At 40.9% G+C, this 22,060-nt stretch overlaps 2 protein-coding genes across 3 annotated transcripts in view; one reads left to right on the forward strand and one right to left on the reverse strand.

Moving 5' to 3' along the window:
- Positions 1-1,127: 1,127 nt before the first annotated feature.
- Positions 1,128-3,240, reverse strand: hexim1 (HEXIM P-TEFb complex subunit 1). Its single transcript, XM_004552372.5, has one exon. It carries the CDS (start codon positions 2,698-2,700, stop codon positions 1,621-1,623), a length of 1,080 nt encoding a protein of 359 aa, XP_004552429.1. The 5' UTR covers positions 2,701-3,240; the 3' UTR covers positions 1,128-1,620.
- Positions 3,241-6,546: 3,306 nt separating this feature from the next.
- Positions 6,547-22,060, forward strand: part of plcd3a (phospholipase C, delta 3a) — a 29,649-nt gene continuing 14,135 nt past the window's right edge. Inside the window, exons 1-2 of one of the 2 annotated variants that reach the window (XM_004552373.4) lie at positions 6,547-6,837; positions 21,085-21,249. In XM_004552373.4, coding sequence (XP_004552430.3) covers positions 6,750-6,837; positions 21,085-21,249 — 253 coding nt within the window. In that variant the 5' untranslated portion in view covers positions 6,547-6,749. Of the gene's footprint in view, positions 6,838-8,023; positions 8,136-21,084; positions 21,250-22,060 lie in introns of those variants that run through there. The other variant, XM_004552374.4, reaches the window with a different exon arrangement.

Below are 22,060 nucleotides of genomic sequence, written 5' to 3' on the forward strand. Positions count from 1 at the left end.
ATATGAAAAATGACTGGACTAAAAGGAAAAAACAAATAAAAAAACATGGTTGTCCGCCTGAACTCATTTCCCTCGTGGCTGTGTGCTTAAAAGCAGGTTATATGATGTAAATAAACAGAACTATGTTTAAAAAAAATGTGTTTGCGTTTGTGACTTTTGTGTGCGCGCAAAACACATTTTTTACAGTGGAGATGTGCCTCACATTTTGCAGCGCGGGCATCTTAAAATAGGAGCTGACTGGCTCCCCCTAGAGGCTTGAAGAGGAATAAGACATAAAGGGAAACGGAATCTGGAGTGTTGAGGGTCTTTATTTTAATTTATGGGAATGTTTAAATATTTATGGATTCTGTGAGTAGTAGCTATAATAATGGGATTCTATTAAAACGGATGACCCCACCAAAGTAAAGACACACTTTTCATCACATTCTTAGGCTTTGCAAATGAGCAGCACTTCTCACATGATCAGTAACCAACCTTGTCTGCATGGCTGTCCACAGGCTCTTCAGGAACAAGTCTCACCACTCGCCAGACATTTTGGAACCCCCTTTAGGCATTTATTTGCAAGATATTTCTAAATTAACTTAATAAAAATTTAAGTTACACCTCTACCACTATCTACCCTGCTACATAATTATCCCATCGATTGCAAAACAAATCTCTGGGTGCCATGTCTCTTTGTATCAGGCCTGCCTAAACTTGTGAAGTTACTAATTTTAACTGGGGGCGGGGTGTAAATATATATTATGTGATTGGTAGCTGTAATGATGAGAAAATTCATTATCAAGTCAGAATAAAGACACGATTTTCTGCAGATCCTTGACTTGCAAAAATAACCACAGTGTGTCTGTATTACAACCTAGAAAATTTAGTAAAATAAACAATAAAATCCCACTTGCATGTCTTCCTGTATACCTCCGAGTGGACTAAGCTTTCATAAAGAGCATCTCATCCATATCCCATCCCCCCTTCTCATGTAGTCTTCCATTCAGAGGCCACTGATGCCTTGTGTCTGGCCCATATCGGAATCCTTGCAAGAAATCTAACCAAAGCCACTGACAGCAGCTCCTAGCTGCAGCTTCCTGTGTTTGAGGACAGGCTGAACAACACATGGCAGTCTGATTCAGAACTTCAATTTTTATATTATTTTATTGGAACTAAAAGGTTAACACACAACTGTTAAAATGTTCACGCTGAAGTCTTTTTTTTTTTTTTTGCAAAAAAGTATCTGAAAGGATGGCCCAATTAGCTGCAAGTTCTTCTTGTTCAGTTTCTGGAGGGGGGAGAAAAATAATCCGACATACAATATTTGCTCTTAAAATTAAAAACAGAACAGTTTATGTCAATGGATACCTACAAAGTTGAGCAGAGGAACAAACGGAAATTTCTTTTCAAATACCTCTTTATAAAAAAAGGAAAAAAGAAAAAAAAAAGAAATCAAATTTGAAATATTTACAATTCTCCTTGAAAACAATAACCGAATGGGACATTAACAGCTCAAATAGAAAGTGAAACGTCAAATATTTACTTATTTTGTCCAGGTGACAAACTGCTTACAGAAAAACTTATGATAAATTCTTTTAAAAATGCAGTAGTCCCATGTTTTACCTTATCCAAAGGATTTTAATTTGTAGCGACCTGGCCCCTGTCCTTGCTGGGCTGGCTCTTCAGGAGCAGCTCCATGTTTTGGGCTTTCAGTCTCTCCAGTTCCTTCTCCATCTCTTTGACCCGGACCGAGCAGTTCTGACCCCCGGGCTCCACGGCGCGTCTCAGCCGGTTGTTCTCCTCCTCCAACCGGGACATGCACTTCTCCAGCTCCAGGTACTCCTTGACCAGCTCCTGCTTGGTCATATTCTGCAGGCTCTCGACGTGATACATCTCGTAGGTCTCGGAAAAGTCTCTTTGGAGGAACTCTCCACCCGCGTTCCCGGGCCTCCCGATGCCATCGCTGCCCCCGCCGCTGCCGTCATCGTAGTCCTGGTCCTCGTTTTCCAAGACCTCATCCTCGCTGCCAGTGTCCTCCATGCAAACCCCGACCCCAGAAGGCCGCCTGACCCCCATCTGGGTGTTGAGGTCGGGTTCCTCTCGGTCGTGCTCGTCCATCAGGAACTGAGTTGTGTTGTAAGGGGCAACCGGGAGCCCTTTGGCGAACATTTCCTCTCTTATGCGCGAAGCTCTGGCAGTCTCCTTCTCTTCTAGGGCTTTCTTTTCCTCCCAGGAAAGTTTGTTATACGGCTTCCAGTGGCGCTTCTTCTTGGAGGTCCTGCGCCTGTGCCTTTTCTTGCCTAGACGCGCATCTAAGCCCGTATCAGAGTCGATGTGCAAACTATCCACTTGTACCTGCAGCCGTCTGTCTTGGGCGTTTTTTCCCTGTGTGGTGTGGTGGTCTCCTGTCGCTCCTTGGATGCTGCGTTTCTGATGAGGCTGAGTTGAAATCGGGCACTTCTGGACCTCGTTTCCGGCTGCTAACCCAGGGCACACCTCCCTCTGCCCGCCTTTCATTTGCCGTAACTTGTCTGTGTTGATATCCTCGCAGTTCTCCGCCCGCTGCTCCTGCTTATGCTCGCTCTGTCGCCCCCTGTCGCCGTTTTGTGGTCCATCATGGTTTCTAGCTGGGAGATGCTCCAACGCGTCTCCACTGCTCCCACCTGAAGGGCTGGCTGAAGTTTTCAGGTGATGGGTCGTCTCCTCTGGCTCAGTCATCCTGGTGTTCCGCTCCTATGGCTCCACTTTAGCACATTTTTAGATGATATTCATGCTCCCGTGACTGAGTTTTAAAGTTCGTTAAAAAGACGTTAATTTGAACAAAAATATTCTACAATCTCGCGTAATCAATAAAGAAACTTTTGAGATTGTTTGCGTTTGTAAACAAACGCGCGCAAAGTAAAAGTAAACTTCCGAACAGTAAACACTTGTTACTCCTCCAAGGGTTTGTCAGAGCAACTGTCGCTAACTACCATTAACTGTTTCGATGCTGTCAGAGTTATCGTTAACCCGGAGACAGCGTTCCGCCGTCACAACAGTGTCCAGTGTGCCGCTCAAGAAGAGGGAGCTCGTGTTTATATACCAGCTCCGCCTCTACCCGTGCGCATGCTACTGCTTTCAACTCCTGATGGATTGTGGGGTATGACGTTTTCGTTTCGGCGAAGCCTTGGCGGAGACCTTCGCACCAAACTACATAGCCCACAAGTCTACCATAACTGGCGAGCTTCTTGACCAATCAATTAAGAGGATCTCGAGTCCGCTAAAGCCTACCCTACTCTTTGTTGATTGGACCAGAGAATAATTTTGCTGTTGCTAAGCTCAAGGTATTTTCTGATTGGGCAGATCAATAGTCAATCACAGGACCGTAATCCACGCAAAGAAAGCAGTCCCGGGCATTTTACGGACGCTACTATTTACAAATGAAGGGGTTGTGTTTGCAATTGAAGAACTAAAAGTTAATCTGTTTACATTTGAAATAAGTGATTTGCAAACTGGAGCAAATATGCGTGGTTTAAACACACAATAATAGGCTTTGTTTTTATTTACTCATCCAGCCAACATAGGACAAAATCACCCATACAATTAACCCCCCCTGTATTTTAAGCTACAACAACAAACTGTCTTGCGGAATCTAGTCCGTCTTCGACGTTCATTTGAGAAACTAAGTAAATACAGCTTATTCAAAACATAAATTTTTGTACATGTCAGCTGCCATAAAAATGCGTTGCTCAGGCGCCATTTAAGAGATTGAATGTTTCCGTGTCAAAAGTCTCTTCTGTGCGGAGTGATATGTTGTGGGGCAGAGGGCCAGGGGAACTCTGGAATCAGCGTAAACAAACGACATTTATTGTGAAGCTGCCGTGGAGAGCGCTGTTCCGAACCCCTCGTTGTTAAAGGGTGGGTCAGGCGATCTCACACTTGCTCAATAATCCTATTAGCAGTTGACGAAGTGGTGTAGATCAGCGTTTGAGTTTTTCCGCGGAGCCAACGTTCTGATACGCAGTGTTAGTTTTACACTGTTGTCTCGTGTTAACGGCTAAGGAGACGCTAGCTAGCTAACGTTAGCCAAACGTTAGCCAACGGGCGCTACGTGTCGTGGCTCCCAAACTAAACACTACACTACTCCACATACATACGAAGCCATACGTACTACAACAAAAATAAACTTAACGTTTAACTCATTGGTCACAGAAAACGCTCCTAGTCGGTCTGAGTATGACGAAAAACGCCATACTGCACTAAAGCTAGGTAAGCTAACGTAAGTTAGCGTACGCTACCGTGTAGCGATAATATAAAAAGTATTAAACCATGAGTGATAGACCGTTTTTAAATAAAATTGTTTGGCTTGTGTCAGTTTGTCGATTCAACTGCAGCAAAGCAACTACAATGCGCTGTGCTACTGGTAATGATAGCCATCTGCTAACTAGGCCAACGTGTTCATATGGGGCCCGCGTAATTCCTGGGCTGTTTTATTCCGATGTGATTTTCTCGTTTCACTAAAGCGATTAGTGTACACATTTCAAGTACTGCCACAGTTAGTCGAACTGTACAAGTCAGAGTACCGAAAATATACACAAACAGACTGAAAACATTCGTTTTTTGAAACAGTCCTTCACATGAGACGTTTGAGCAACTGTCTTGCTTTCAGGAAGTAGACCGCGCCTGATCTTTCCAGTTTCCCTTTAGTTAACTAGTGTTAGCAAGCTCTAGATGGGTGTAACTCGCCAAACCAATAATCTTCTACAGTATTCACAACTTTTCTGTATTGTCGGCTTGTGTGAAATAAACAAATGGAAATAAAATGCTGTGGGGAAAAAGGTTGAAACCTTTATGTGGAATATGTTAATGTGGTTAATTTGTTTTATTTGTTTTCTGATGCACATTATTTACATGTGCATACTACATGCATACATATTTGATGTCACAATGGTTAAAGAGTTAGTCATTATTCTGTGTTAATCCTTAACTGTGCATGCTTCACTGTGTCATCCACAAATTGTGTCCAGTTTTCACAAAGCAGTTTGCTTCCATTAATGGAAGAAGTGGGTTATTCAGTCTGTGGCCTTATGTTGGGTGACTGGGCTCTCCTAACACTGCCAGTGAAGACTGGTTACAAACAACACAGGCCCACTGTTTCTACTAATAGAAGCAGGCAGAGTTTCAGCTTTGGCAAATAAGCAAGGCAAACTGGGAAATCCTTTGAGAGGGGAGGTGATCTGTTCTAGTTAATATGAAACCTAATGACCATGGAGATTGAGAAACAGTACCAGGGCTTCCCATATTCTCAAATCAAGGAGCGGTGCGCAGCTACAGCACCAGAGCTGCTCCTGCATAGATCACAGCTTGTGAGGATTAGCAGGCATGACTTAATCTCTCACCCTGTCCAACATAGTAGTTGCTGCAATTGAGCGGAGATGAAAGATATGTGTAATATACTATTATACGCTGGTGCACGGGCCTGAAGAGGAGGTGCAGGAGGAGTTTGTGCAGACAGCAGGTCCAGATGGGTGTTTTAGTAAGGGAAACAGTCAATCCACCAGCTTCATTAAATGACCAGGTTAAAGAAACATCACCTTAGGCTCCATCCACCCAGCCTACCAAACCTGTACGTGTGTGTTTCCTTTGCACATGGCTGTGACTCAGCTCTGTCACTCTCTGCTCTCTGTTATAACTCCATTACTAAGACTTAATTAAGTTTGCAGGCAGTGCTCTGGTACTGTGAGCACCATCTAATAATCAAAAAATTAAAAAAGACTGCAGTGCAGGTTTTCACTTTCATAACCAACCCTTTAAATCCGTGCAGACAGCATGAACATACTGGCCACAGATGATGAATGTGGCATTACGGAACTGATTGTTGTTGTTGAGAGCTAAGCAGTTACTTTTAATAACCAACAGGGGACGCCAGCTCCTCAGTCACTGGCATTTGAATGGGGAACAGTTTTACTAAAGTGGAAGCACTTTTTTCTGCTCTTGATCTCCATTTAGAGGAAGGTGTTTACATATTTGAAAGTTTGCCTGAACAATCAGGGTTATATGTTTGCTTTACCTCCTCTGAAAGAAAAGATTTCAGCTGTTTAAATGTTTGCTGAGCCTAGACAAAGGGTAACCTGCTCTTTGCCTGTGGACGTTAATCACGCCACTATATTCATGTAAGTATGCAAGCTTTTTAAAATTTATATATGAAAAGGTAGGTGAAACAGCACAATTTTTCTTTTTGGAATACAGCATGGCATCCGCGCAAAATAAACTCGAAATAAACATTTCAAACAAGTCTATATTTGGGTTTATTTATTTTATTTACAAAAAACAAAAAGGTCCCATAAAAAGTTTTTTGGTTTTTTTTGAAGAACAGATTTAACCAAAAAGGCTTTGATACGCAACTGTTGAGACTGTGCGCACATAGTGCGCTTTAAACCATTTAAACAAGTGTGTATACAAATTAATGTATGGAGGGGGACTTGACCATACCTGATCCACCACCAAGGTCCCTTTACGTTTTCGTTGGGGCAGGAAGAGGAAGAGGAGGAGGAGGAGTAAGGTGTTGGCTCCAGAAGCGTGCGACTCGTTTGGAGTCCTGCGCACAAACATGAGTAGCAAATCTGGGGAGGGGACTCCTGCGGTCGGTTCTCTCTCTCTCTCGCTCGCTCTCTTTCTGCGGGCTGGGGGTCTGTCTGGGGCAGTTTAAGGACACCTGCGCCCTCAGCTTCCTCAAACCCCTAAAGTTACAAGCTTAAGTTTATTTCGCTGGAGTTTATGTAGCGATCATGTTAAGCGTAGGCACCGGCAAGACCAGTCCCAGGGAGCACAGGAGGAAAGTGAATGAGAAGACGACGGACCTCATCAGGAGGCTCGGTAAGGACACCTCCAAATCTGACCTGCTCCTAGGAGTTCACCGTCAGCTCCAGGCTGAAGTGTTTTGTTTTGTTTTTCCGCTCATTGTTGGTACAAACTTAACTGAGGCTTCAGTGATTTTTAGTCACCTTGTTTGTTATGTTGCCTTTTTCTAAGACAGCAATTATAATCGGTAGCTATTTATGCCTTCATAATTCATAACATAGTTTCTCTTAGAAGGCGGTGTAATTCGAGAAATCTTTGCATCTTTCTGAAAAGATGATTCATTTCACCTACTTTCATTGATAATTGCTCACGTCTTAGTTACAGATTGTTTGGTTTAATTTGTAGTCTCGTTAATTCGTGTCATTCATTTACTTCCCCCAGTTTACAAAAAATACATTAACAAAACAGGCATAACAGGTTTGCTTTTTTAAAATGATGATGTTCTTAGAAAGTGAGTAATGACCGAGCTTACAGATAATGGCATCAAACAGAAGCGAAGTTCTGAGTATTTGTGGGTGTAGTTACAACAGTCATGTGTTTATGAAGAGCAGAGTTGCTCACTGGACTACTGCTCTGATTCAGGCTCCTCGCCATTCCCATCTCAGCCTACTCCCCTCACAGTTCAGTCCCGATATGTCACTGCCCCTTCCCAAACTCGCCCCAAAATAGACACTTGCTGAGCAGCCATAGCGCACCTGTCAGAATCTCTGAGAAGACGCTGGATTTCTGGAAGGCTGAACCAGTGTTAACGACGTATATATGCAGGCATACAAAATTAGCTCACAGACAGAAATGTTGGATGAAATCTTTGCTTTTTATTTTATTTCTTTTTTTTTCTTTTCAGTTTTATATGTATAAAGGGGACGTATTGTGTTTTTTTTACCCAACCCCATATTTTTAATTCCTGGACTTTAGTAGAGTAGTTTTGCATGACTCACTTGTAAATATTTATCTTGAGGTGTTGCACTGGCACAATATGATCCAGTAATAAGCTGTACTATATCAGGGATTTCCACTCTCATTGATGTACAGTGGCACATAGCCAAGAGTAGAAACCGGTCTGAAACTGAGCATTCAGAGCAGCATGAAGCCTGAAACTTTGGCAGTGTTTCACATGAGCATCCAACATTGTAACAGCATAAGCATGAGGAATGCACTCATGACTACCTAATTAGGCACATCTGTTCAACTGCCTATTAAGACAAATAGGTAATCAGCCAATCACCTGGCAGGAACACTGTGCATTTAGGCATGTAGACATGATTAGAACAACCTGCTGACGGTCAAACGGAGCACTGGAATGAGGAAGAAAGGTAATTGAAGTGACTTTGAACATGGCATGGTTGGTGGTGTAAAATGGGCTGGTCTGAGTATTTCTGGTCTGCAGTATCATAATTATTTTTGGTCAGTTTTAAATCATAATTTTAACACAATTACTGAGGAAGTAAATCCAACTCTTTTTCTTAATATCTTATAAACAAAATAGAGTATTAAGTGTTTTATTGGTCAACTGAAACAGGAAGTCCAGTTAGCTGACAAAGAACAGCACAAAGTAATCGAAACAGGAACATATGAGGGAGGCACTAACAAGCTGACACAGTACAGCACAACAATGAGCTAAGAAAACCATAAGGGATTAAATATGCACGTGGGGTAATCAGGGGTATGGAAAACACCCGTTAACACAGCTGAACCTAACTGAAGAAAATGAGACAAAAGATGCAAAATTAAATAAAACACACGAGAAACTAACTAAATAAAACGAGGAATAACTAAACAGAGGCTCTCTAATGCAGAGATGGGGACTAGACAAGATACAGGAAACGCACCAGGAGAGGAAAATGTGAAACTTGGGGGATTACTGATAAACAGACTCCGGATCATGACGTTAAACTCCAGGAAGATAATTATAACAACCCAGAATGGGGCATAATAATTGTTTTATCTGCAGTGGTGTAGTGGTTGCTGGTTTGATTCTTGCCAGAGATACAAGTTTTTGGGGGTTGGCATCCGTTTAAGAACTCTGTCAAATCAAACATGTGGAGTTATCTGCTGTGGCAGCCCCTAGTGGTAAGGGGGTGGCTGCAAATAACAACTTTATTTATCCTAAAGTCGCTATAGGCCAAAATTGTGATTGAAAGCAAAGACCTTAATAAGTAAAAACAGTATGCAGAAACAATCTCTTATAAATTCAGCTCTTCTTGCATGTTTAGTGAAAACAGAAATGAAGAATTTTAATGTTTTTGCAACAGTGTGTAAACATGGATCCATACTTCTGCAGTGGCACCATGTTTAAACTCTGACACTATGCACAGACTTGTTTAAGCATTACTGAAGTCTGAAACTGTATCTGCGCCTGAAAACGCAACACTGGCATTGCTATATTTGAGTGTCCCACTAATACTTAATAATAAAGCAAGTGAGGTCACCCAAGTAGACTCACCACCACCACTTGTTGTCATAAATTTGTCAGGTGACTGTCCACCCACCATGTTTTAGCCGCTTTCACATCAAAGCGAAAACACCGAATAGTTTCGCAATCTGCAGGTGGGACTGACCTAAGTTCAAAGGTTTTGTGTCATGTGGTGTCACAGGACTGATCCGCCTTCCTCGTTCAAACATTTCTCACTCACAGTGAGCCAAAGTGACGAATGTGGCCTGAGAGGCAGAGATTTGTTAGTTTTGAGATAATCCATGTTTGAATCAGACTAGCGCAAACATGGATAAATATATTCATTGCCACAGACGTCCCCACAGGGGTTTTGGGGGATTTGATTTCAGGGAGAGAGTCTGCGGCTGTTGGCAGCGCTGTTAACGGTGGTACACAGCAATTAGTTTCTTGTGTGAGCCAACAGCCTGCATAAGCCAAGGATTTACAAAACAACATCCATGATGAGTTTCAGTCGGTTTAGACCGAAGAGATGGGACAATTTCACACGTTGCATCTACAAGATGAATGTAAACACGATCGTGAGCTGAGGTGATGTTTTCGGAGGCCGCTGCAGGGAATACGTGGTATCTGTTTGGTATCTGAGTAAACTCAGCTGTAAATCTGAGAGCTTTACATATGCTTTATGTCTGCGATTGTGGTCAACAACATTCCCGGCCAAACAGGTCACAATCAACAAGGTTATCATCTGTTATTCGGTTTGAATGGTCAGGTGTTTAGAAGGATTTAACCTCAGTGGGATCTAACTGAGCCCCAACATACAATAAATAGCATCAGTTGTGTAACAACAGACACTTATTCCGACTGTGTATGTGACTAATAAAATTTGAATTTGAATTTGATTGTGAATAACCTTTTTTTTTCTAAATAATCACAGCTCCGCTGTTTTTGTGTGTGCAGGCTCACATTGTAGCAAAGAAAAGTATTGCCAGTTTATTAGACAAAAGGTAAAATATATACTGACGTGTTCAAGCTAAAGTCAGCTCTATTCAACTCCATTCAAATTTCAATTTTTTTTCAAGTTGTGCACTGTCCAAAAGAAAATAGGAATCCCCTTTCCCTTCTACCAAACCATACTGCTCTCAAAGTCTGGTTTTCTCCTGCCTATGGTTAAGTCTGCCAACCTCAGGTTGGAAAACAGTAAATCAACAGTAGAGGTTTGACTTTAATGTGGCTTAAAAATCACGATCATAGCCTTGTTAATACGCATTGCAACCTTAAATTGTGCTTTGACGGCATATTTAACCACATATTGGCAAATAAAATGACAGTTTTTTACAAAAGCTCATTTATTTCTCAACATTTTTTTAATATTTTACTGGAATCCAGATATTGTTCAGAGCGAGTCTAGTCGCACACAGTGAGTCCTGCTTACTGTGTGGTCATAACTTGCTTATTAATGAGCAAATAAATGATGTTTCATTCATTATAAGAGACAAAGAGAACGTTTGACTAAAAGCTGTTTGTTTTCGACTGAATGCAAAGAGGCTGCTCTGCTTTCATGTTCAACTCCCTGCTGTCCAGAAACCATTGGCAACGATTCTGCATTTCCAAATAACACTCACTTTTTTCTACTCAGTCCTTTTTTGGGGGGTTGGGGGGGGGGGGGGGGGGTTCACATCAGGAAATTCCACAGAGAGTCCCGATTCCAAAGAAGAAAAATACGGTTTCCAACTGATCATTTTTCTTCTTTTGAGCTGGAATCTCATCATTTTGCCTAAACACTTTTGATTTTGGAGATGCAGACTGGATGCCACTGTTTGCCTCCTAGAGGGGACAGCTATGCGACAGAGCTGAGAAACTTTAATTGGCCCGTATTAAATCTACAGCCCCTATACTTGTCTATCTTTATGCGAGAATCCATGCTAGCTGACTCTTGTGACTGCTGCTATGCTGACAGAAACGTGAACCGTGTCCCGGGAGGAGCTGGTATGTGGGCCTGAGTGAAGAGGACTCATGCAAGCACAGTGCACTGACCAGCTGATATAGTTATTTGGATTTTAATCCTCCTTTCAGCGTTAAAGCTACACTGCTGCTCACAGTGTCAAAGCACCCTCGGAGGAATCTCCATTGCTGAGTTAATTAAAATGTTAATTGTTTTCCGTTATTTGCTTTATCCACTTGCAAGTGGCACAGTTGTAGAGATAGATAATGTCAGTCTGTTGGGTTGAGACGAAAAGATCTCTTCTAACTATTCATTGTATTGTCATGAAATTTCATTTACTTTCACGTTCCCCTGAGAAGGAATCTTATTGGCTGTGGTGTCCCTTTCTCTTTCCTGCATGAACATTTGGTTAATTGACATTAAATATGTGATGCACACCTCTGTTACCTCCATAGGAGATGAACTGTGTTTTTCAGTCCTAGCTTTTACTGCTTTGACTGAGGAACTCATTTACAGGAGGCAACACTTTTTAAAGCAATGCTCATTAGTAGCATCCCTCTTAAGTAGGCTTTTAAAAACTCAGTGTACAGTACAGCGTCTGGGTTAACTGTCCCAGACACTATTATTTCAGCAAATTATAAATACCTGTCTAGCCATAATTTTGGGATTATACTTTTTCAAAACTACACAACATCTTCTTAACTAACCTTGTATTTTGGATCGTGTCATCCCAGACATTCTCTTGGCTGCAGTTTTATGTCTTCTTCCTGCCGCATTATCACAGTTGCCTTGCCAACTGGAGAAATTGCAGATGTTGCTCCTCACTGAATGATCCTTGAGTACTTTTATTGAAAACCCTTTATTTCTAAGAGAGTGCCACTGTGCCAGTATTATCCTAAGAATGCCTGATTTGAAGTGGTACAAATATTTGTTGAGCCAATCATGTGGCAGTGATTGCATTATAGTCTTGTATACACGGTTAAGATAACCCCCCCAAAGGTCAAACTGAGCATCAGAATGGGAAAGAAAGGTGATTGGAGAGATTTTGAATGTGGCACAGTTGTTGGTTCCAGACAAGATGATCTCTGAGTATTTTAGAAACTGATGATCTACTGTGATTTTCTGCACAGTAATTCCTAGTTTTTCCAGAGAAGAGTAAAACATTTCCAGAGAGCAAGACCAATGCATGACATTATCACGTCAAAATAGACAAATCTCTGAGTAATGTTTCCAGAAACTTGTTGAATTGATGTTATAACTAGCATATAGGCCGTCACAGGCCCGGCCTGGTATTAACAAGGTGTACCTTGTTAAAAGTCGGCTCATTTGTATGTGTTAATTAGCCAAACTTTACTAACTACCAAAATATAACCGGTGTTTAGTTTTCATCTTTATGCACAAACTCTAGCAGTGCTTTAAAGTTTGGTGATTTGGAACTACTTCAGCCAGAATAAGCTAAGCTTTAGCTTCTGTAGATGTCAGCTAGCTGACTTGTTTACATGTACCTGCTGACAAAACCCACTCTCAGTAAGCGCCTCTTTTTGATGGATATCTGGACTCTATCTTGATTTAAAGATAAGGTTTAACAGTTGTACTTTTTTAAAACCTTTTAAATTGTCAGTGTTGCCTCAGCGGGTTTTTTTTTACTCCGAGTGTGCTATTACATTAGGCTTATCAAGCAAATTAGCATACTTTTTCTTACAACATCATCATTAAAATCACAGCTTTAATTAATGACTAAATATCTGTTGGTAATAGCTCATTAGCAAAAGGTAGCAAATCAAAATGGCAAACTAAGACAGTAAACATGGTAAATATCAGTAAACACTGACATTTGTGAGCATGTTTCGTACAATAACATTAGAACTGGGGCAAAAACACTTCTATGCTACAGACTTTTCAGCCTCTTTTAAAATAGTACACCAACATGCTAAACCGAAATGTTATGAAGAGGCTTTTCAGAAGTACACCAAACTGTACCAAATTTCTTAAATCTGTGGATATGGCCACACTTGGGGACTTGTAGCTACTCGCACTTTGCATTGTGGGCAGATAATAAAATTATACAGGCAGTAAAACAAGAATGTGGCTGTAGCGGGAGAGGGAATAATAAAAAGTGAAGCAGGAGGTTGAGAGAGAGCTAGTTAAGGCTGTTTGGGTAGCTTAGCGTGGTCACTGACCTGCAGTTAATCAGGTCCTTGTGCTGTGCTTGTGGGAATGCCTTGCATGTGGTAACAGCTTGGAAAAACAGGCTTGTTATGGACGGCCTGGCAGGGGGAGTTCTTTGTTTTCAACCCTGATGGGGAGAAATCCATGGTTTCACCCAGTGCGCTTTCAGGGATAGGGAGGGAGTGGAGGGAAGTTTCTGTTTGCTATAACTTTGGGGGTCCATTACTTACTCCAGAACTTGGCACTGACACGATGAGGACTGTGATTTAAGAGCTAAAGAAACAAATGAAGCCCTTTCTTTAGACATGAACAGAAAAGACTAAAGCCTGAAGAATAATTTGAGCAGTGAGTGAGAGCTGGTTTTGGCTGTTTCCTTCAGCAGTACTAAAAGGGAAGGTTCCATAAGAGAGCCCATTTGTTCTTGCAAAAGACTAAACATGCCATGGCTGAATGCTGTTTAACACCTGTGTTAGTTGCATTACTATTGCCTAGTAACGCAACTAACCTATGCCTATTCAATAGGCTAATTGCAGCAACCAAGTTCTTAACATAACTTTTTAAACCAGTTAAACCAGTTGTTTGAAGCATTTACATATTCAGATACATTTACTTGATTAAGAACTGTTAAAGTGAAAGTCAAAACATTTTCAAACCCTCCCAATGAGAAATGTAACAACTTAACCTTTTAACCTCACATTTACTGAAATGATTAACTAAATGAGAAAGCAGCAAAGTCACAAACATGCATAATTTAAAGGAAACACTCCTTACTACTATAAATACATTAAAAAAAAAACCTGTTGAAATACACAGTGGAAAAGTATTTGACCTCGTCCTGATCATCAAGCAAAATGTAAAATTAGACAAAGATAACCTGAGTAAATACAAAATGTTGCTTTTAAATGATGATTTAATAATTAATTAATTAAAATAAATCTATCCAAACCTACTTGGCCCTAAGCATAGCTGGACTGGCCATCGGGCATACGGGGCATTTGCTGGAGTTATTCTGTCTTTACGCTGTCAGCTGCCTCTTCTTTGCTCATTCTTTGCTCATTCTTTCCCCTCCCTCTCCTGTTTCTACTTCAATGAACACGATCATGAAACTGATCAATGATCAGCTGATCAGCTTTTCTCTCTTGTTTGTTTATCGCCCACTTTGCGCCAGAAAGAGGAAACCAGCGGATGTCGCGCTAAACAACAGCTGCACGTTTAAGCTTGATCAGCTGTTGTTAGAATTTGTTTAATATTAATTTCAAGTATCAGCTGATGTTTGCTGGAACCACAGCTGTTAAGCTGCTGGTCATGATATCGGTTTGGATACGTGGTGAGAGGGAAACATGAAGATGAAACCAGGAGATGTCCTTACTGAATCATCAAGCTGAACAGGTGATGGACAAACAGGTTTACCTTTTAGGTGACATGAATGAGTTAAAGGGAAGTTATGAACTGTTTCTGAGAGACAAATAACACCAGGATCCTTTTTTACGCTGAGAGCTGGTAACTATGCAGGGGCGGATCTAGCAAAGTTTTGCCAGGGGGCCAGGTAGGGCATTAACAGGGAAAAGGGGGCACAAAGAAATATGTTCTTATTCTCATTTAAAATGTCTTGCTTTTATTAAATAATTATCTGAAGATTACAACCAAAGTTTTTATCTGACGTAAAATGTATAGAAATCATACATATACCAACAAGACAGTGTCCATCACTTTCACAACAGCGTCTGTTTTCATTCAAAGGCTTTATGGCTTTTCCTGTAATACCTGGGGGGCCGGTCTGTAGTCAAAATGCCCGGGCCAATTTTTTGTTCCAGTCCAGCCCTGGCCCTAAGTGAAAAAGCAACTGCTCCCGGAATCTAATAACTGGTTGTGCTACTTTGACAGGAACAACTGCAATCGAGCATTTGCAATAACTGACTGAGTCTTTCACGTCACTGTGGAGGAACTTTGGCCACCAGATTCAGGTCATGAACTGATGGCTGGATTTCATCTTTCAGGATTTTCTGGTAGAGAGCAGAGTCCAGGGGTCCATCAGTTTTAACAAAGCAGCCTCAGCCCGTTATACTACCATGATGTTCGTTTTATGAAATGCTGTTAGTTTTATAGCAGATCCAACAGGACTCATACCTTCCCGAAATGTTGTCTTGTCTGTACACAGAATATTATTTCCAGTCTTGGGGACCATCAAGATGTTTTCTGTCAAATGTGAGACAAGCCTGTGTGGTTTTCACCTTGGAACTGTCCCATGGATACTATTTTTGCCCAGTCTTGTAGATCATGGTGTGATAGGTTGCTTTTTGAGATTTTCTTTCTTAGACTACTCTACTTTGTCAGACAGGTTCTATGTAAATGATTTTTTGATTCACTGGGTCTGGTTGTAGTTAGGCCTGTGTTATATGTTGCTGTGTGGCATCCAGAGGTGTGGACCCAATATGCGGGACTCAGATGGAGAACTGAAGCTGACAGCAGCTTTATTGCTGAATATGCAGGAAACAAGGATACAAGGAACTTAAACTGAACACACCGGGGAACACAGGTGAACTAAATCAGGCTAACAAGCAAAACTCAACACAACACACATAGGACGAGAGGCAGGAAACAAGCTCCAGACACACAAACTTGATCCAGGGAAGAAAATAAACAAATGGAGACAAGCCTGAGGGGATACGGCACTAAAACGACTGGACACGGAGAAACCAGACAGACAAGGGGACACGACTGGAGAAACAGACAGGGACCATGTGAAATAAAAAAACAGGTGATGAAGTAAACAGGAAACAGAAATGCAGAGTAGACACAGACAAAAGTAAACAAATACAGAGACGGAGACTGGACACAAACAGACAGAGAAACAACCAAGGAAACAAGACTAAGACAGAGTGGACAAAAAAAGGGAACTGACTCAACCAAAAAAGGGACTAAAAACTAGAATTATAAGCACTGGGTGGAAAAATACTAAACACCAAAGCACTAGGCAAATAAAAAGTTATCATTATAAGTAATAATCACATATAAATCCAGAAGCGAATCAAAAACTCACAAAACTCAAAACACACAGATTCTAACAGTCTACGTGTAGCTCTTGAAATAATTGAATTCACCTTTTCAAAACATAAAGTTAATCACAGTTCATTCATGGTTTAATGAGAGGGGCAGACTACTTCATCACATAGGGTCAGGTTGGTTTGGATAGCTTTTCCCCCTTAATAAATCAAATCATCATTTAAAAACTGCATTTTGTATTTACAGGGGTTGTGTTTGTCTAATATGAACAATTTATTGATCTTAAATTTAAGTGTGACAAATGTGCATTTAAAAAAAATACAGAAAGAAGGAAAATAAAAGATGAAGTGGGCAGTTTTCACACTCTGAGCCCTCTGTGGGTCTCTCATATTTGAACCTTCTGAATGAGAGTGGAAAAACTGCTGTGTTTTCTGCTTTGTAAACAGACACTGCTTCAGCCTGAGCTGTGGATTTATTTTCATTCCCAGTTGCTTCTGCCATTAATGAATAATTTAGTCTCAGATAAGTCTTAAAGTCTGTTATGCTACAATAAAGGGCCTTTAAAATTTGCAATGCGTTTTTTCTTCATTGATTATATGGCCTGACCAGTTCCACAGCCAAGTGGTGATATATGCTTACTATCTAAGGCACCACTGAAATTGTGAATCTTGCATCTCCAGTGACGTTAATAGCGAGGAAACACTAATACGAGCAATACAGCTGGACAAACATTTTCACAAGCCGTCCATACTCCAGCTGTTATAGCAGCTTTCATTCCTGCTGCCTTTTGGCCTGCTCCTGCCCCCGGAGAGAAGTAAATCTACAAACTATCATGACAGAATTACATCTCATTGATCAGCTTTCTTTTAAACTGACAGTGGTTTATTCACCCTAAAGAAAACAGATAAATACTACTAAATGATAAAGTCATGGTTTTTTTAGATGATCCATGAACGCTTGACTCACACGCCAAATGCACCGGTCATTTTTTCCAAGGTTTGTATATATAACACAGCCCAAGGTTTTGGATATAAGAAAAGATGCGTTGAGCATATTTGTCCAAGTATTTGTTCAAGGTCAGTTTTCAAGTAAATAAGATGGCTGAATGAAAGGCAGGCATTTTTAAAACCAGCAAACACTCTCAAGCTCTCAAAAAGCTCAAAGGATAAACAGAAAAGGACTGAATAAAGCAGATAAACACGAAAGCAACTATAAAGTCACATTTTTTAAAAAATTAGGTGATGACATCTAAGTACTGAGACACATAAAAAAACCACATTTTATTTTACAATATTTCTGAGATTATTTCAAGATGGAGTGATATTTTAGTCAGGCCCCAATCACAGAGGCCTACAGATCAGTCTGTGACCATCTAATAGGGAAAAATGCATGTATTGTGCAACCAGTTGGCAAGCAGCTGGTGGGAGTTGCTAGTGTTAATTTGATTACAATGCTATACCAAAAACCTCATTTTGATTGCTTTCACTAGCAGTTTGCTGTGGTTACGGCAGTTTGGGTGTAAGTAAGATGGCAGCTTGTCTGTAAACACAAACTGCTTGCCAAGTGGTTGTGAAACTGTAATTGTGTTGCAAATTGGAAACGGACACCATTCACCTTCAAAGTCAAAGCTACACCTGTTGCAATGTGTTGGCTTCAGCGCTGACGTGGAACTTTTACTCTGGAGGTGAACGTTCTACATTTCTGGTTTCCACCACACTTTTTCAGATTTCACTACCATTTAGAGAGTATTTGCAGACAAATCAGCATCTTTCATGCAAACCACAGGTAACCACAATTAACTGCTAGCAACCAAAGCAATCACAACAAGGTTTTTGATAGAGCACCCTCTATCAAAACAACCAGAGGTTTCCAAAAGGTTGCCAAACACTCTCTAGGCCTAAGTGACTGATGGGTAAGATAGCTAGGCATGCTAAAGCTGCAGAAATGGCACATACTACAGTTCTGAAAATGTAAACAGTGGTTTAGGTTGAGTTAAGTCTCCAATGACTTTGTTTGGGTTTTTTAAAAAAGCATATCCTGTGTTATCCTCTTAATTTTCATTTACTCCAATATGAGGCTCAGTGGATTGCATGGATGTAATGAACATTTAGTCTCCCTAGTTATAAATGGGGGAAGAAAAAAAAGTTCTTGAGGAAATGGTGTGCGGACAGATTTGTTTGCTTTCACTGCCAGCGCTGCTGGCTTTGTCATGGTCCTGGGTCGTTGACCCAGCGTTTTGTGTTTTGTGACTATTTCCCTCTGTTCTAGTTATTCTGTGTCCTCCCCCCTTGTGTCCGGTTCGGGTTCTAGATTTCCTGTTTTACTTTGTAGGTCTGTGTCTCGTTATGCCCATTAAGTTCCAGCTGTGTCCCCTCCTGTGTGCCATTTCCTCATTACCTGGTGTGTGTATTTATAGTTGGTGTCTGCCTGTGCTCCTCGTCGGCTCGTCTGCACTCATCTGTGTATTTCTGCGTATCTCTGCATTCATCTGCGTTCCATGGTGTCCTGTCTCTGCGTCCCTCTGCCCCGCACCCCCTTTGTACGGTCTCAGGTTTGCTATTTAGTTTCTCCCAGTTTAGGTTTCCGTTTGTAAAGTACTCATACCTCGTTGCCTGTTTTTGTCACCGCCACCTTTGTAAATAAAACATCACTCGTATCATCAGTTTGCTGCATCTTGGGTCCTCCTTTTCCTCCACACCACACGGCTCCCTCCGCCAGCCGTGACAGGCTTACTGATTTGCTCTGCAGGAAGAAATGAGCAAATAATAAAACAGGCGATTTAAAAAGAACAGGCTGTGTTTACAGGGCCAAAGGCTGATTGCTGTATGTAGCTGAAGTAAAAAGATGAGAACTGCCTTATTTTTTTAAAATGTTATTTTAGTATTATTTTAAAACTCTTTTATGCAATATCAAAATTAGCGACTTTTGATCAGTTTCCACCATCACAGTGTCTTAAAGCATGTTCAATCATCCAGGTAAGTAACTCCCAAAAGGTTGATTCTGTTCACCTGGTCGTTGCATTTTCAGTGTGAGAAATGTTTCATCACTCATCCAGGTGACTTCTTCAGTTTCAGCGGACTGAAGGTTTCCCCAACCTTATAAACAGTACACGGCACAATGACTGAAACTGATAATTTGCATATTAATGATCAAGGAGCTGACCTCACAGCCCATTGTTCAGTCAGAGGGCTAGTTTCAGTTATTGTGCAAATGTACTGTTTAAAAGGTTAAAAGTAATTAGAAATATCACAAAGCAGAGTAGCCACATGTGATTAAATTTTTTACACCTATTAGTAATGCTGATGAATCTATGCTTCATATGCAGTCAGTTTTAAAATGAGGTTCAAATATGTTTTGCAGCTCCACACAGAACTTGTTGGGCAAAAGTTATTCAATAATTGTTCTTTTGATAGTAACGGTTGTTGACCCCAGGATATGTCTCTACACTCCTTACATGGAATGACACAAAATTTTGTAGACCCTTTATGGCTTATTGTCACATTTGTAATGCCTCTGGCTGAATGTCATGAAGTGTACTTTAGAGGTGATCCCTTTTGCTTCATCTAGGTCAGACTTTTGATCAAAACCGATGAGATTCACATCAAACACGGGCAATGATGTCTTGAGCTTTTCACTGAAGTTAATGCATGTTGCATGCTAACAGTACGTACTCAGAACCCATAGTTCACTTCATAAATCCACTACAGACTCACATGCATAATTTGTGACTCTCCATAGGGTAGTTTTGTCTTAATTCAAACTGCTAATTGTGTCCTTATTGGAAATGATGATAACAACACACTAGCTGCTGCATTTAGCAAACATTTAACACTTGTCAAGCTACTGACCAAACTCGTTAGATATTCAGTGTAGAAGGTTGTGTGCATAAACTTTAAACAGCAGCACTTCAAGCCCTTATAGAAAACTTCTTCTGTCAGTCTTGATGCATAAACATAGTAAACATTATATTGTTTGCGTGGGTTCTCTGCAGGTACTCTGGCTTCCTCCCACAGTCCAAAGACATGCAGTTAGTGGAGTTCGGTTAATTGGTAACTCTAAAGTTGTGAACGTGAGTGCGAATGGTTGTCTGTCTTTATGTGTTAGCCCTGCGACAGACCAGCAACCTGTCTAGGTGGTACCCTGCCTCTTGCCCTAAGACAGCTGGGATAGGCTCCAGCCCCGCTGCGACCCTCAAAAGGATAAGAATGGAAGAGAATGGATGGATGAATCTGTAAGCACTGTCATTTTGTGCTAAGCACTTCAGTTAAAGCATTGCACTGTCATTTGTCTAAAATTTCATAAAAGTATGCCCTGTGAAGCTTGACTCACTAAATAACTGTCAGAAAAAAAAATCATACTGGAGTGTTTATTGAACCTTCTGACAAAAAAGAAAGAAATGAGATATCAGTTTGCATATGTGACTTTTAATTTCAGTATCAGTTTTACTGCATCTGGCGTTTGTGCAATCTATTGCCCAAAAATGTAATGTGCAATTAATTTTAAGTTTTGTTGATGATGATTTAGAGGTCTCAAAACACTGACATAAACTCCTGTATCAAATATAATATGTTTGGCATTAGAGTTAAGGAACTTGGGAAAACAGATGTGCACTTATGAACCTGATTAAACTGATCAAACAATAGGCATGTATGTGAAGACAAGCTGAACTTAAGTTGCTGATGATGCATTTGCACAGTGTCAACCAGAGTCATGCATGCATTAACAGCTCTGTTTTGTGAATGTGTGTATTCTCCAGGGCTTCATGAAAATGAGGACATACGCGTGATGATGGCAGGTTCCAGCATGCTGAAAGTTCGGTCTACAAGTTGGCAAAGGAACCGAAGCATGCGGCTGCTGGAGGATGGACTCACCGTGTGGTGCGAGTCCAAGAGCTCCCGCAAAGGCAAAGCCCAGCAGACATGTAAGTTTGTCTGAAATCCAGCTTTATGGTCAGAGTACTCTGTAAGGAGAGCTCAGTGTGTGGCGGGGTGGGGGGCTGGCTTGAGCAGACATCATGACCTAATGAAGAGGAGAAGTGGGGTAGTTATGAATAGGAGTTGAGGAGGAAAAGGAGCTTTGATTGTGAGCATGAGTGAACTAATACGATAAATAGAAAGGAAACTTAAGTAATGGAAGAGTGTACGTGAGAACAGCGCAAACTGAATTATATTTAAAGCAAGCAATGTAAGCGTCCCGCCATTAGTCCAATAGAAACTGAGATGTGATTCAGTGCGCTCATTCAGCCTGCACATTGTTTGGGGTTGTTGAGCTGCTTTATCTTGGCTCTGTCTTCTGCCCTCTCCCCTACTTTGCCCATTTAAAGACGGTTCTAGTTTCTCTGGTAACTGAGGAGGGTAATCATGTGATCTGTAGTGGTTATGACTTACCAATTCAAGCTTCCTAATATACATTTAATAGTCTTACTGACACTTAGACCTCCGACAGAAATGGGCATGAGCTCTTTGATGGGATCAGTTTATAATTTACCAGCGCATAAAACTGGATTTAGCTTCTGAGACTGAAAAGTAAAGCCAGTGCAGAAATTTCTTAAATGTGCATTTATTTCTTTAGTTTCAGAAAGCATTAAGATTATTTTAAAGTCCTCAATAGAACATTATGGTATCAGTAGCCTAATTTAAGTATTTTTTTAACAGAAAAAGCATGGTATGCTTCAGGGTGTGACTAACTTGTGATAGGCCCTTTAAATATCACTCCAGTGATTGTTTGACATG

Source organism: Maylandia zebra, linkage group LG4 (assembly GCF_041146795.1).
Source record: "Maylandia zebra isolate NMK-2024a linkage group LG4, Mzebra_GT3a, whole genome shotgun sequence".
Classification (NCBI taxonomy): Eukaryota; Metazoa; Chordata; class Actinopteri; order Cichliformes; family Cichlidae; genus Maylandia; species Maylandia zebra.

Coding starts and splice junctions, on each gene's coding strand:
- hexim1 (XM_004552372.5), bottom strand. CDS start 2,700: ATGACTGAGCCAGAGGAGACGACCCATCACCTGAAAACTTCAGCCAGC.